This window comes from Loxodonta africana, chromosome 11, assembly GCF_030014295.1.
Source record: "Loxodonta africana isolate mLoxAfr1 chromosome 11, mLoxAfr1.hap2, whole genome shotgun sequence".
NCBI classification, from domain to species: domain Eukaryota; kingdom Metazoa; phylum Chordata; class Mammalia; order Proboscidea; family Elephantidae; genus Loxodonta; species Loxodonta africana.
The window spans coordinates 34246930-34264046 of NC_087352.1; the positions used below are offsets into that span (position 1 = coordinate 34246930).

General features: G+C 41.0%; 1 protein-coding gene across 1 annotated transcript in view; it reads right to left on the reverse strand.

Annotated features, from left to right (window-relative positions):
* Positions 1-9527, reverse strand: part of C11H18orf63 (chromosome 11 C18orf63 homolog) — a 36746-nt gene extending 27219 nt beyond the window's left edge. The window contains exons 1-2 of the mRNA XM_023543727.1: positions 9174-9527; positions 5283-5361 (exon numbers count right to left, since the gene is read on the reverse strand). Coding sequence (XP_023399495.1) covers positions 5283-5361; positions 9174-9307 — 213 coding nt within the window. The 5' untranslated portion in view covers positions 9308-9527. The remainder of the gene's footprint in view (positions 1-5282; positions 5362-9173) is intronic.
* Between the last annotated feature and the right edge of the window lie 7590 nt (positions 9528-17117).

A 17117-nucleotide genomic window follows, 5' to 3' on the forward strand; every position in this document is an offset into this window, starting at 1 on the left:
GGTTATAGAAGCAGTCATGGTCTGCTTCTTCATGTGGTTTCATATCGACTGCTGTCTCTGACCCATCACTAAGATATTGTAGTGATTTATTCTATATTTGCTCACTGAGTCTTATCTCGTTTTGTCTTCTTTCAATATACGTGGATGGGCTACTAGATTGTGCTGTCTTGATTCTTGTAGCCCTTGACTTACTTATGACCTATTTCCAGCTGGTTTGGGCTGTTACCAGATATATATGCCTGAGTCCATTCACTATTCTTGAGTAGAATCTGATTTGGGGTCGTCAAGTGTGTGATGCACCCTATCACCTATCCACCTTGAGAAGTAGTGGTGATAGTTGTGTGCACCAGATTCTATTAGCAGCTGGGGTTCACACTCCAGGGGGGGCAGGATGCTGACAGGGTTCCCCCAAGTGTCAGTGAGGTAGGTGTGTCTCTATTCCTAAAGCACCTTGGCGGGTGGGCTCTGCAGCTGTACCTTAGGCCCCCAATGCAAGTACCTCTACAGATTGGTAGGTGTCACCATCCTTAGACCCCTAAGGCAGGAGGCTAGGTAGTCTGGGCGGAGCTTCAGCCCTCAGTTCCCTGTTGTGAGTCAGTGAGGGCTCTGTTGAATACGCAGAGATATCAGACCTGGGAAACTTGCCTTTCCAGTAAATCCGCTAAAAAAAAATGCAGTCAGATCCCTATCAGAAATGCCTTTGCATTATAATAGCCATCTTGTTCCCTGTAGGGATGAAAGCCCAAGACTGTGGATCACATATGCTTGGTTGGAGCTGGTTCTGTGCTTTTAGTCCAATTAGGGAAGGATTTTTGGTCCCTGGGTTTTTTGTGGTTGCTTCTCTCAGGCCAGAAGAATGAGTTAGGAAAAGACCAAAAAAAAAAAGGAAAAAGAAAAACCGCGGAGCAGTTCTCCCTCTGGCTCAGGAAATTCCAATGTTAATGAAGCCGCCTGGGAAGGGGAGGGGAGGGTTCAGAAAAACAGGAGAGAGTAGCACCCTGGAATATAGACAAAGTTACTTATCTTGCTTGGGATGACTATTTTGTCTGAGATTCCCGAGGGGTGTGTCGCCTATGTGTGCTGGCTGGGTAGAGATTGCCCCCGAGGGTCAGGCCCTCAGAAGCCGCGGTCTGTTCCTCTGCTGCCAGTCCAAAGCCTGGCGTCAAGGTTCCCCGGCTGGGACGCTGCACTCCCAGCTCCGAAAACAGTCACTGCCTCCCGGGGACTTCTCCTCCCGGCAGCTGTGTTGCTGTGCCGTCCACGCGGACTGGCTGGGCCCCTTCCCGCGGTCAGTTCAGGGGTGTAGGGTTGAGCCCTGTGTTTGCACCGTCACAGGACGTGGTGCTCAGCTCCCCTGCGCCCAGTCCAAAGCCCCACGCCAAGGTTCCCCGGCTGGGACGCTGCACTCCTGGCTCCAAAACCAGTTGCTGTCTCCCGGGGACTTCTCCTCCCGCCAGCTGCGTCGCTGCGCTGCCCACGTGTACTGACTGGGCCCCCTCCCAGGGTCAGTTCAGGGGGGTAGGGCTGCACCCCGTGTTTGCACCTTCACAGGATGTCCTGCTCAGCTTCCCTGCGCCCAGTCCAAAGCCCTGCACCAAGGTTCCCCGGCTGGGACGCTGCACTCCCGGCTCCAAAATCAGTCGCTGTCTCCAGGCGACTTCTCCTCCCGCCAGTCGCGTCGCTGTGCCACCCACGCTGACTGGCTGGGCCCCCTCCCGAGGTCAGTTCAAGGGGGTAGGGCTGTGCCCCGTGTTTGCGCCGTCAAAGGATGTTGTGTCCCGCTCCCCTGCGCCCAGTCCTAAGCCCGGTGCCAAGGTTACCTGACTGGGACGCTGGCTCCAGGCTCCAAGAACAGTCTCTGCTTCCCCGTAGTTGTTCATTCTCCGTCTCTGTCACTCAGGTCAACTCTTTAAATCTGTGTTTGTTGGTCAGGGTTCGTAGAGTGTCATGTATGTGATCAATTCACTTGTTTTTCCGAGTCTTTGTTGCAAGAGGGATCCGAGGTAGCATCTACCTAGTCAGCCATCTTGACCCCCCCTCCCATAAGGATTTTAAGGTAGAACAGGATACAAAAAAGAAGTTTTAGTGTCTACTTATTCACCAACAGCTTGTGTTTCTTAAATATTATATTAAGGACAAGACAATAAAAGATGGGTAGATAGCAAAGACTTAGAAGAAAAATAAAAGACCTGAAGGCTTTAGATGCTTATCAGCATTGCTAATAAATGCTGATTTCAATGGCTTCTGGGGAATTAACACCTCCGGATAACAGGATTTTTAGAAAGATTTTGGTACTTCATCATCATTCCCAGTTACACAAAGCACTGGGAAATTGTTTCTCATTTTAATCTTGCTGCGGAGTCAGTTAAGACTCATAGCGACCCCTTGTACAATAGAACGAAACACTGCCTGGTCCGGCACCATCCTCACAAATTGCTGCTATGTTTGAGCCCATTGCTGCAGCCACTGTGTCAATTCTTCTCATTAAGCGTCTTCCTCTTTTTCATTGACCCTCTACTTTACCAAGCATGATGTCCTTCTCCAGGGACTGGTCCCTTCTGATAAAATGTCCAAAGCATTCTGGCTATACTTCTTCCAAGACAGATTTGTTCATTCTTCTGGCAGTCCACGGTATATTCAATATTCTTCATCAATACCATAATTCAAAGACATCAATTCTTCTTCAGTGTTCTTTACTCACTGTCCAGCTTTTCCATGCATAGAAAAAAAAAAAAATACCAGGGCGTACTTTAGTCAGGTGCACATTAGTCCTTAAAATGATATCTTTGCTTTTCAACCCCTTAAAGAGGTCTTTTACAGCAGATTTGCCCAGTGCAATATGTCATTTGATTTCTCGACTGCTGCTTTCATGGGCATAGATTGTGGATCCAAGTAAAATGAAATCCTTGATAACTTCAATTTTTTCTCTGTTTATCATGATGTTGCTTATTGTTCCAGTTGTGAGCATTTTTGTCTTCTTTATGTAGAGGTATAATCCATGCTAAAGGATGTAAACTTTGATCTTCATCAGTAAGTGCTTCAAGTCCTCTTCACTTTCAGCAAGCAGGGTTGTGTCATCCGCATATCACAGGTTGTTAATGACCCTTCCTATAATTCTGATGATGCGTTCTTCTACGTATAGTCCAGTTTTGGATTATTTGCTCAGCATACAGACTGAACAAGTATGATGAAAAGTTACAGCCCTGATGTACACCTTTCCTGATTTTAATCTTTGCAGTATCTCCTTGTTCTGTTCGAACGACTGCCTCTTGGGCCATGTACAGGTTCCTCATGAGCACAATTTAGTGTTCTGGAATTCCCATTCTTTGAAATGTTTTCCATAATTCGTTATGATCCACACAATCAAATGCCTTTGCATAATCAATAAAACACAGGTAAACATCCTTCTGGTATTCTCTGCTTTCAGCCAAGATCCATCTGATATAAGCAATAATATCCCTTGTTCCATGTCCTCTTCTGAATCTGGCTTGAATTTCTGGCAGTTCCCTGTTGATGTACTGCTGCAATCATTTTTGAATTTTCTGCAGCAAAATTTTGCTTGCGTGTGATATTAATGATATTGTTCGATAATTTCTGCATTCTGTTGGATCACCTTTCTTTGGAATGGGCATAAATATGGACCCAGGCAGCTGTCTTTGAAATTTCTTGGCATAGATGATTGAACACCTGCATCTATTTGCTGAAACATCTCAACTGGTATTCCAGCAATTCCCGGAGCCTTGTTTTTTGCCAATGCCTTCAGACCAGCTTTGACCTCATCCTTCAATGCCGTCAGTTCTTAATCATACGGTTCCTCCTGAAATGGCTGAACACTGACCAATTCTTTTTGGTACAGTGACTTTGGATATTCCTTCCATCTTCTTTTGATGCTTCCTGCATCATTCAATATTTTCTCATAGAATCTTTCAATATTGTAACTCGAGGCTTGAATTTTTTCTTCAGTTCTTTCAGCTTGAGAAATGCGAAGTACATTTTTCCCTTTTGGATTTCCAACTCCAGGTCTTTCCACATTTTATTATAATACTTTACTTTGTCTTCTCGAGCTGCCCTTTGGAATCTTCTGTTTAGCTCTTTTACTTCATCAATTCTTCCATTGGCTTTAGCCACTCTATGTTCAAGAGTAAGTTTCAGAGTCTCTTCTGACATCCATTTTGGTCTTTGCTTTCTTTCCTGTCTTTTTTTTTAAAATAATTTTTATTGTGTTTTAAGTGAAAGTTCACAAATCAAGTCAGTCTGTCACATATAAGCTTATATACACCTTACTCCATATTCCCACTTACTCTCCCCCTAATGAGTCAGCCCGCTCCCTCCTTCCAGTCTCTCCTTTGGTGACGGTTTTGCCAGTTTCTAACCCTCTCTACCCTCCTATCTCCCCTCCAGACAGGAGATGCCAACACAGTCTCAAGTGTCCACCTGATACAAGTAGCTCACTCTTTGTCAGCATCTCTCAGAACCCATTGTCCAGTCCCTTCCATGTCTGATGAGTTGTCTTTGGGAATGGTTCCTGTCCTGGGCTAACAGAAGGTTTGGGGACCATGACCGCCGGGATTTTTCTAGTCTCAGTCAGACCATTAAGTGTGGTCTTTTTATGAGAATTTGGGGTCTTTCCTGTCTTTTTAATGACCTTTTGCTTTTTTCATGTATGATGTCCTTGATGTCATCCCACAACTCATCTGGTATTCAGCCATTAGTGTTCAATGTGTTAAATCTATTCTTGAGATGGTCCCTAAATTCAGGTGGGATATATTCAGGGTCACACTTTGGTCCTCGCAGACTTGAGTTAATTTTCTTCAGCTTCAACTGAAGAAATTTTATTATTACCAAGTATAAAATTAAAAAAAAAAAATCTTCAAATTGGAAAAAAAAAGTAAGTTCTTTAAAAATGTTGGATGTTGATTAGAATGAGCAAAGTTTGCCCTTTATATTAAATGTAATTCTAAAGAAAAAAATATGAGAGAAGGTATTAAGCCTGTGTTATATTTAAAAATTATACTACACCATGTTTTATTCATTAATAGTCTTTATCTTGGATATATGACAGAGAAACCTAAATCGTAAGTGAGAACCATGAAAATCAATTTTAAACATCAGGCATACCAAAGTTAAAATTTGTTAACAGTTTAATCAAACTACAACAGTGTGATTTCTCCTCATTAACCATCTTCAATTTGAGCTGTAATTAACTTCTGAATTACTGTTTATAGACATTTTTCCCAATAATTACTTACAATATTTTATATAATACTAAAAGTAATACTAACCGCCATCACCACCCAAATCTGGTTTAAAATTCCCGGCACAGGTGATGTAAGAATATCTTGGTGCAGAAAGAGCAATTGCCTATGAAGATGAAAAAAAATATAATGAGGTCATTTAAAATGGTATTTATAAAGAATTCTCACTAACAGGCAAATGTGAATTAGAAAAAAAGATGTGAAAAATCATAAACATAGCAGAAACTCCATCTACATTTTAAAATATTGACAGGAAACTGGCCAAAATGTTAGAAATGTTTACCTCTTAGTTTGTGGTGTTATGAGTGACTTTCCTTCTTTGTGATTTTTAATGTTTTCTGAATTTTGTATATGATCATGTATTGCTTATATGTTTCCAGGAAATCATAAATGTAATTTTAAAGGACAGTTATGAAGACAGGGTACCTCAGGAGAAAATGTTTTGGATGTTAAGAGATTAAAACAGGACACAAAATTTATATGCTTACTATTATGTAAAAATAGAGATAAAAATTTAAAAAATGATATTAAAATGCTAAATTATTGTGTTAGAATAGTGGTATTATAGGTAATTTTTGTCATTCCTCTGCCTTCTAAATAAACCAGAAGTTTTTATTAAACTGAATCTTTTTAATGAGAAAAAAAAAGATGATATAGGACAAGAAGAATAGAGAACAATAAAAATGTGTTGATAATGATTTTTAAAGGTTCAACCTCAGGCTGTTATGTGACTTAGAAGGTATAAATAAGACTCTGGAAATATCAAACTCACTAATCATTCTGTCATCTATAGTGTCATTCCTTTGAGTCTTAACTTAAGGTTTCTTAACTATTTTAGTATTTCCCAAAAGGGGTCAAAAGTAAGTCTTCAATAGGTATGCAGGGTAATGCTATTCAGCTATATGCATCCCCTCCTAATGGAGTCAGCTTTGCTATTCCCTGAACCATGCTGGGGGTGAACTCAGGAGGGACTCAGGCTAAGGTACAAGGCTGGAAGTAGCATGACTAGGCCAGTGGCCAAGGCTGAGGAACGCCTTAGCAAGAAAAAGGAAAACATTTGGGCCTGGACATGAAGTTCCTGGGAATGCTGGCTGCCCAAGGACTTGGGAGGTAAAACAATAAGCCTTAGTCCAGCTGGAATGGTATATAACCTTGTGTCCCCTGCTAGGCGGTAAACTGGTCCAGCCACTGCCCTGGGCCGACTGTCCCATAAGTAAGTTCCCTGAATAAACCGTATGTCATAGTCTCTAGTTCTAGAGTCTTTCTTCAGTCTCTTGGAGATGTGACCAACCATTGGTCCAGGTGCTGTAGGTTGTTACACAACAAGGTATCAAGTTATACCTTAGCAGGAAGGATAGACTCCTGTGTGGAGTGTTGCACTTGGGTGCGAAGTATACGATGGGGAGAAGAAAAGTATCATAAATAAGAGGAAAATGGAGGACACTCAATAGCATCTTCCCTTTCCGGACCCTAGCAATCTTCTGCTCGTTCTTCTCCAAGAAATTTAGTTACAGGTTTAATCTTGTTCTGTATTCTAAGAGTCCTTCTTTGAGTGCTTCCAACAATTTAAGGGACTAGTATATAGGGGCCACTCACTAATCACGGAGTTATATTTTAGGCTTCAACTATTTCTCAGAGTATCTTGGGCCAATATTTTGAGACTGTTCTTGGAGACATATTCTTCAGTGTCTTATATTGACCTGAAGATTAAGAAACTATACTAGCATCTCCTAAAGAGCCTCATAAACAACAGACACTCTACAAATACTTATTAATTAGTGTCTCTAAGTTTTTGGGAGCATAATTTAATTCATCCATGTATGTAGAATTTTAAATTTAAAAGATCACATTAACAGTCACAAATATAAAAACTCAACCCTGAATGCAGACCCCAAATTCTCATAAGACCAGACTTAATGGTCTGACTGAGACTAGAAGGAACCCGGTGGTCATGGCCCCCAGACGTTCTGTTGGCCCAGGACAGGAAACATTCCCAAAGCCAACTCTTCAGACACTGATTGGATTGGACAATGGGTTGGAGAGGGATGCTGGTGAGGAGTGAGCTTCTTGGATCAGGTGGACACTTCAGACTATGTTGGCATCTCCTTCCTGGAGGGGAGATGAGAGGGTGGAGGGGGTTAGAAGCTGGTGAAAAGGACAGGAAAAGAGTGGAGGGAGAGAGTGGGCTGAGTAATTGGCAGTGTGTAGCAAGGTGTATATGGGTTTTTGTGTGAGAGACTGACTTGATCTGTAAACTTTCACTTAAAGCACAATAAAATTATTAAAAAAAAAAAAAAGATAGCTTCGAAGCCAGCAATACTGGCTGTCAGTTCTTCAAGAAGCTAAAAATACCAATTTAGTTTACCATATGAAAACCAATCTCCTTTTGGACCCATTCCTTATGTAACTTCACGAGGTGATCATGAGTTGATGGCTTCCAAAATAATGCATATATACCTGATTCTTTTCAGACTGGGTTCTCCAAAGTTGGGGAAAGAAAGTAAAAGCTACTCATAATAAAAATACTGTTTGTAGTTAAAAAAAAAAAAAAAAAAACTCAACCCTGAACTATTTCCATCTCAAGCATTTTAAGTTCCTGTTAAATGTAACCCAATATACCTGGTAAGAACAAAATTGAATTCCTTCATCTTAAATTATATACAGGCAGTTCCCAGGTTACGAATGTCCGACTTATGGACAACTCATACCTGCCCTTTACTGTTATGTAAATTTGCCCTCACTTTGAAACGACTGAAGCTACCCCTACTCACAACTAATTCTTCATTACAATCCTTTACACACAACTTTTAAATCACTGTAAAGGCTTCGAGCCTTTCCTTGCACTAACCAGCCAAAAACCAAACCCAGTGCCGTCAAGTCGATTCCGACTTATAGTGACCCTATAGGACAGAGTAGAACTGCACCGTAGAGTTTCCAAGGAGTGTCTGGCAGATTCAAACTGCCAATCCTTTGGTTAGCAGCCATAGCACTTAACCACTACACCACCAGGGTTTCCTTCTTGCGCTAAAAGGCTAGATAAGAACCTATGCACCTGTTTCGACTTACCTACAAATTCTACTTAAAGACACAGTTAGGAATGGATCTCATTCATAAACTGGGGACTGCCTATACACAGATTGAATAAATGGGTGTTTTGCTTTAAAGGGACACTTTGTTTTTAAATAATATTTTATCACGCTTAAGGTGAAAGTGGAAAGAGCCCTGGTGGCACAGTGGTTAAAGCACTTGGCTGCTAAACAAAGGGTTTGTGGTTCGAACCTACCAGCTGCTCTGCAGGAGAAAGATGTGGCAGCCTGCTTCTGTAAAGATTTACAGCCTTGGAAACCCTATGTGTAGTTCTACTCTGTCTATAGGGTTGCTATTAGTTGGAATTGACTTGACAGCAGTGGGTTTTCAAAGGTGAAAGTTTACACAGCAAATCAGAATTCCATTTAACAATTTCTACACAAATTATTCTATGATATTGGTTGCATTTTCACAATGTGCCATCATTCTTATTCATTACGTTTGTGTACTACTTCCGGTACTCTAGTTTCCCTGTCCCCTTACCTTCTTATTTTTGCTTTAATTTTTGACCATTTGGACTCACATAGATGATTTTAAAAAGGAGCTCATTACACACAGGTGACGTTCGTTATTTTATGAGCCAATCTGCTATTTAGGTAAAACGTGACCTTAAGGAATAATTTAGGATTAAGTTTTAAAGAGTACCTCAGGGCAACAGTCTGAGAGTCCTCTAATCTCAATTGGTCCAGTAAGTCTGGAAATTATAACAATTTGAGTTCTGTTCTACATTTTTCTCCTGTTCTATCAGGATTCATGAAAGAGATACTGCTAAAACAGCTCTTAAGGTCTTAGATTTTTTTTTAAAGCCTTAATTATAGAATGTATTTTTACCTGCACATCTTCATTTGTGTACTCCTAATCTCGGTATCTGCTACACCATTACTCAATATTATCCTGACAACACAGAGTCTGTGTAAATCTGGAAGACTGATGAAGAACAGTGACTGCTGTCTAGAATCATTCATTTTTCTGTTGATAGTGTGTCTCAGCAACCAGGCCTTTAAAAACAAACAAACAGCAATAAAAACTAATAGACTGTCTTAACAGTAGGGTTTTAACACCAACCCAGCACATAACTTTGATGTTGTTTTGGAACGAGATAACAAAAAAATAGCAAATAGCAGTTAATATCACTGTTTTACCTTTAAGATTTTCTAATGACAACTTAGAATTTTAAACTAGTTCTTCTATACCACAAATAATCTGAGTAAAAATAATACAAAAACAGCTACTGTTTATTATTATTATGGTATAGGTGAAGAATATTGAATATACCAAGGATGGACAAAAGAATAAACAAATCAGTCTTAGAAGAAATACAACTAGAATACTCCTTAGAAGCGAGGACGGCGAGACTTTGACTCGCTTACTTTGGACACATCATCAGGAAAGACCAATTGCTAGAGGACAACTTGTTGGTAAAGTGGAATCAAAAAGCTAAAACAAAGGAAACCCTCAATGAGATGGACTGACACAATAGCCATAACAATGAACTCAAACATACCAATGACACAAGACCAGTCCCCAGGAGTTGGAGACAACCTGATAGTAACTAACACCACTCTGCTCTAGGTACTAGATACATGTTTCTACCATATTGTGTTTATTTAATAAATTCCCCCTGAAGTTCCTGGGGAAGGACCCCTGGTGACACAGTGGCTGGATGCTTGGCTGCTAACCAAAAGGTGTGTGATGGTTTGAACCCACCAACTTCTCTGTAGGAGAAAGATGTGGCAGTTCGCTTTCGGAAAGATTTATAGCCTTGGAAACCCTATGGAGCAGTTCTACTCTGTCCTGTAGAGTCTCTAGAAGTTGGAATTGATTTGATGGCAACAGGTTTGGTAAAGTTCCTGGTTATTTCTAAGTCTCATTTTGTTCTCAGGAACACAAAATATTTCCTATGACAATGATTTTCAAAAACATAAAAGCACATATAGCAAGGTCTCCTAATATTCCAGATTATCTCTGTAAAGCACTTCAGGGCTGAAGCATATAGTATTTTACATGAACGAAAATGTTTACTGAGATCTCTAAATTGTAACCTACTTTCCTTTTCCACTTTAAAACTCTTATTTGGGGCACATTTTAGAGTTGATAATTCACAGGGACATCTCTTTGAAGTTTATATTCTGTATTACAGGAAATCAAATTGGAAGGTAAAAGTAAAGCAACGTATTTAAGGTCAAGTTCTGTAGGGGGCTCAATTACGTTATGGAAAAGTAACTTAGACACTAATACTTTAAACTTTTTAACACTGACATATTTTCTCTCTTTAGGAAGCCAAATAATCACATATTAACCCAGGAATCTGGATTGTGACTGGTCTTAAGTCTAGTCAGAGTGACCAAGTGCCTTTGTGGTACCATTTGAGGAATGCTGGGCATGCTCTTTGGCTCCCACATGTTTCTCACTCAAGAACCACAGGGTTTAAAATTTTCATCATTAGAGAACCACTTTGTCCTTTAAAAGATGAAAGTGCTTGTGGAATCGCTAACACAACTTTATACTAGGTGTTAATGATTTAATCAAAATGATTTCTGACATTATTCAAAAGAAAAATACTCCCTCTCTCTGCTTTTCTGCTCTATGTAAGTGCTTGCTATGATGAAACCTCCCTTCCCCCGCCCAAAAAAAAACCGAGTGAAAAGGGGAGGAAAAAAACCAAGTAGAAAGTCCCAAGACAAAAACAGTCTACTTCACAGTTTTGCCTAAAATTTACTTGATCTGAATTTCTTTTGAAGAGCCCTCAAGGATGAACTAGGCGGAATATAAATCAAAGCATTAATTGTGGCTTGGATCCAGAAGGACAACTGTGCACATTTTAAGGAAAACAGGCCAAAGACATGGGTGAAAGTTTATAATCCTTTATTTTTATTTCTAAAAAATATTTTCCACTAAAGTTACTTTCTATCTCATTTTTGCTCTAAGTATCTTACAGAAGTGATCTAAATTCCAGATCACCAAGAAATTCCTGAGTGGTCCTCCTCTTCTTTTGTCAATCTTCAAAGATTCACTGAACAGAAAACTGTATGTAACTGATATTGCTCTCTCCAGAAACAGGCAAAAATTTATTTAGAATTACTTAAAAAAATTTTTTTTGAATTTATAATTGGCAAATCCTGCAAATTTTTTAAAAGTCTGTTTTCTTTTCCTAGATTGCCTAAGGGTAAGAGCTATATTGTAAAGCTCAAACCCTGGGTCAAAGCCTTAAGAATATATATGGACAAACTAGCAACACGATGTTCAGAGAACAGCCCCACTACATTTCTGTCCTGGCCAGCACTTGATAATGTCAGTCTTTTTAATTTAGCCATCCTAGTGATGGTCTATGAGTCAGAACCAACTTGACGGCAATGGTTTTTTTTTTTTTTTAGTGGGTGTATGGAACCCTGGTGGCATAATGGCTAAGAGCTTGGTTGTTAACCAAAGGGCTGGCAGTTTGAATCCACCAGCCACCCCTTGAAAACCCTTGGGGCCAGTTCTACTCTGTCCTGTAGGGTCACATGAGTTGGAATTTACTTGATGGCAACAGGTTTAGTTTCAATTCACCTTTTTGGCAGCAGGGCAAACAACAAGTACCTGCAAATTCTACACGTGAGGGCTCAGAGTTTATGAACTCAATGGGAACTAAGAAGTGAAGTGAGGTCCCAGGACCTTCCAGCGTTTCCTTTATTTCTACTGGCCCAGTGGGAAGGTTGGCTGTCAGGACGGCTACGTATATGGCTTCCCTGCGTCCTTAAGCAAGTGGCTGCCCCTCCCTGGGCCTTACTTTCCTAGGGTGCTGGAATTAGGTGGAAACACATCCAAGGTATTTATTTAGCTTTGTTGTTGTTGTTAGTCGCCATGGAATGGTTTCCCAACTCATAGGGACTCCATGTGTCAGAGAAGAACTGCTCCATAGTGTCTTTAAGGTTGTGACCTTTTGGAAGATTGCCAGGCCTTTCTTCCAAGGTGCCAAGTGCTTAACCATTTCAACCACCCAGGGACTCCCTTTATTTAAATACCTTTATTAAAGGGTGATCCTGTAAATTATTGATAAAATGCTGTTAATATTGTAACCCATGAGCCTTTAAAGACCATAAGGAAATGATTTCTCCTCTCCCCCGCCCCCAGTCCAGAAGACTAAATTCGCTCCAACCAAAGCTCACACACAGAGGAATGAAAGCTGCAGTCGCCTTCCACCCTACTTCACATAGATTCCCAGAGAAAGTCGAGCCCCTATCCCCTGGGGTCCTCACGGGTCTGCCCAATGAGTGGCCCTGGCCTGCCCCAATTGTCCCTTCACTACTCCGAGTGCTTCATGACAGTGGGAAACAATTTATAAAATTTTTTAGAACCATGAAAGCACTGACGTCAGACCCGCTTCTCCTAAGGTGCAGACGATCAACACTTCTCCCGGGTGCTGAGGAGAAGGCGGTGTGGGCGGCAGCCCCTCCCCTAAATAAGACGTCCCTGGCCCCAGTCGTCCTTGCCTCCGCTCCGTAGCCTCCCGAGTACACGAGCCTTTCGCGGTGCTCGCAGGCATCCCCCTCAGGTCGTCCTTAGTGTGCTCCTCGGCACCTCTGGGAACCTCTCCCTGCGAGCCCCGCGTTCCCAGCAAGCCCTGCGCGCCCTACGTTCACGGCATGTCCCGCGCGAGCTCCATATTCCAGGCCCACGCCCGCTTCCCCCCCCACCCCGGCACGTGTCGGCTTTTCCCGCCAACGCCTTCTGTCGGCCGAAGTGGCCCCAGTGATTCACTGAGCGAAGACGGGCTTGGCGTCTGTGGAGCCCGGGGTGGGGCTCTTGTGGTCCACGAGGGAGTGGAAAGCTGGATCGGTGAAATACAGCCACTCGGGAGCCGCGGGTGCCGGAAGACCTGGCCCGACGGGTACTGCGCGCGGTGTGCAGCCCCTGAAGAGCCGGTGGTCTCCGCTCAGAGAGGGGGTCCTCTTCCTCTCCGGTAAGTCCTCTGGAACACTCTTATGAGTACTGGGAACGTGACAGTTAACACCACCACCCAGTCACTGCTCTTTTACAGTTTACATCTTAATGGGGACAGGGGGAGCAGATGATTAGGTAAAAGTATAGTTTGTGTTAGTTTTGCAATGATTAAGGGGTCGGCTGCTAACAGAAAGGTCGCAGTTTGAACCCATCCAGCAGCTCCACAGGAGAAAGACCTGGTGATCTGCTCCCATGAAGATTAAAAAAAAAAAAAAAAAAAAAAAACGGTAGAAAACCCTGTGGGGCAGTTTTACTGTGTCATATGGGGTCGCTATGAGACGGAATTTATTAGACAGCACCCAGCAAGGACGATCCTTTGTGGGGAGTCCCTGGGTGGTGCAAGGGTTAAGCACTTGACTACTAGCCAAAAGGTTAGTGGTTGGAACCCACCCAGAGGTGCCTTGGAAGACAGGCCTGGCAATCTGCTTCCATAAAGATTACTGTCTTGAAAACCCTATGGGGCATTTCTGTTCTGTCACATGGGTTGCTCCGAGTCCAAATCAACTCAATGGCACATAACATATTCTGCCATGGAAAAAAATAAAGGCATTTAAGAAGAGAGTGATGGGAGGGCAAGGTGCTATATTGGTAAAGACACAGGAAGTCCACTCAAATGTGACTGTTGAGAGATGCAAAGGAGTGCTTAAGAGTGTTCCTGGTAAAGAAGTGAGAAAGAACAAGGCCCCAAAGTGGAAGAGATTTGAGAATCAGAACTATTGAATCAGAATCACTGCTTTATTAATTAAAGATGAGTAAGCTATGTTTTGCTCTAGAATCATTGTACTTTGTGCTTAATTCTTTTTTGCTATCCTTGAGCTAAGTTCATTTGAATATTCTGGCCATGTTATAAAAATGCAAAGAAATTTTTTATTCATAATTTTGCCAGAGTAATGAGGATAGAAGAGTAGTGGTGGGTGGCGAGGAATGACATCAGTAATCAATTAGGAAATCAAGGGAAAGGACACCAGGGATGCTGCTGCATCTCCAGAGGCTAGTGTCTAGAGTTTAGTTCCTTCTAGAATTAACCTTAGAGGTCCTAGATCATATTTTTACAGAGGGAGGTATCTGTATTTCTGACCTGTACCTCCCCGCTCCCCAGGTTGCTGGAACTCCACTGCCTTCACTATTACTTATATTACTTGTATACTTATCTCGATGCGATGAGCACCTTGGACTGGTCCTAGAGTATAGCATACTTACTTGTTTTAAACTATTTTCTTGCTGCTGTTGTCTTTAGCCTCTCTTTTCCTCCAGTTTTCTAGACTGGGAAAGAAAAAATAATGCTTCAGCTTTAGTAGAAATGCTAGAAAATGTTTAAAAACTTGATTAGTACTCTTGTTAGCAACAGGTTAATGAATCTACATTTCTCCTTATGGTTATAGTATAGATTTTCCGAGTGCTTATGTATCAACTTCGATACCGTATTCATTCAAAAATGTTCATTGAGCACCTGCTGAGTGATAGGCATGGTGCTAGGTGATGGACAGACTGTTCCTGCCTGCAGGGAACTCTCTCTTTATAAATATAAGTGGAGGTAAAAGCAACTTCAAGTCATAAATGCCTCTTATTAAAATGAATATAAGTTTTTTCAATTTAGAAATTTGGTAATTACTACTAATAGATACGGAGTTTATAAAGCAACTAAGTATGGTATATAAACTAGATACAAAGGTATTTAGAATGGAAAAGTTACCATTTTCTAACATGATATTTGAAAAACGTGGATGCTATGCAAACGACCTGTGCAGACATTTGAACTAAAGCCATGCCCATTTTCTGAGGGAGCCAGCCTTTATGGTTGGGATAGCTATTGGCCCATTGTCAGGAGAGAGCTGCTGAAGTACTCTGCCCAAGAGGTAGATGGAATTTGTAAAAGAAATAAGAAATGTAACATTGTTTGATTACTTATGTCTTAGAGTGGAAGAGAAGATTGGGTATATTTTTACCTGAGGAACTTTAGGAGTAGGATTGGCTTTCTAAGTGTTTATGTAGATTTCTTTGCTGTAAGGAAGTCAGGAGGAGGGTTGTAAATATTTGTGTTCCTTTAATTTCTCAGGTTTGTTTGTCTCTATATTCGTCTAGATTTACTAGTTCACCCTGGTGCACATGCCAGGTAAGATATTTCTTTCTCATACCTGTGTTTTGGAATAAGGAAGTCTTGTTGAGTAATAGTGATAGCTAAAATGTATTCATTTCTTTCTATATGCCAACACTGTCTTACGCATTTTATAAGCAAGTGACTTAGAACAGTTAACTGACTAGCTCAGAGTCGTGCATCTGATGTTACAAAACCACGGTTAGGATCTAGGTCGCTGGTACTGGAGTTCTGCTTTTATCCACTTCTGGAGTTATTTGAAACTGGGACTAAAATCTAAAGCCATCTTTACATTGGATGTAGACGTAGTCACACACTCAGGAGACTGACTGCTCTGCTAGAAGGCATGGGGGAGATTCAGCAGTCCTGACAGCTTTTAGGGAAATACCATCATCTGGTTTACTTTTTTTTTTTTTTAAGAATAGGAAATTCATAGCACTGAGTGTATACATTAGAAAAAAGGAAAAGTCTCAGATCAGTATTCTAAACTGGACCTCAAGAAGTTGGAAAAAGAAGAGGAAAATCCAAAGCAAGCAGAAGGAAGGCAATAATAAAGATAACAGCAGGCATCAATGAAATTGAAAAAGGAAGTATAATAGAGAAAAAACAATGAAACAAAAAGGTGGTTCTGTGAAAAGATCGATAAAATTGACAAATCTCCAGCAAATCAGACAAAGGAAAAAAAAGGGAAGTTTCAAATTAATAATATCAGGAATTAAGCAGGGGATATTGATAGACCCTATTAACATCAAAAGGATAATAACGAAACACTGCCAACAACTCTGTACATATAAATTTGACAAGTAAGATGAAATGGACCAATTCCTTGAAAACTACAAACTGCCACAACTCACCCAATATGAAACAGATAATTCGAATAGTCATATAACTATTAAGGAGCACAGGTGTTGCAGTGGTTAAGAGCTCGGCTGCTAACCAAAAAGTTGGCAGTTCAGATCCATCAACTGCTCCTTGAAACCCTGTGGGGCAGTTCTACTCTGTCCTATAGGGTCTCTATGAGTAAGAATTGACTTGACAGAAAAGGTTTTTTTTTTTTTTTAATTAATTATTAAGGAAATTGAATTCACAGGTAAAAACCTCCTGAAAAAGAAATTTCTAGGCCCACTGGTTTCACTGGAAAATTTTACCAAACCTTTAAAAAAGTACTAACACCAATTCTAAACAATGTTGTTGTTATTTTTAGGTGCTATTTTTTTATTGAGTCGGTTCCAACTCATAGCGACCCCATGCACAACAGAACAAAACACTGCACCATCCTTACAATCGTTGTTATGCTTGAGCTCATTGTTGCAGCCACTGTGTCAATCCACCTCATTGAGGGTCTTCCTCTTTTCCACTGACCCTGTACCCTACCAAGCATGATGTCCTTCTGCAGGGACTGATCCCTCCTGACAACATGTCCAAAGTATTTAAGACACAGTCTTGCCATCCTTGCCTCTAAGGAGCATTCCGGCCACACTTCTTCCAAGACAAATTTGTTTGTTCTTCTGGCAGTCCATGGTATATTCAATATTCTTCGCCAACACCACAATTCAAAGGTGTCAACTCTTCTTCGGTCTTCCTTATTCATTGTCCTGCTTTCACATGCATATGAAATTTTTTTCAATAATTTCCACATTCTTTTGGATCACCTTTCTTTGGAATGGGTACAAATATGTATCTCTTCCAGTTGGTTG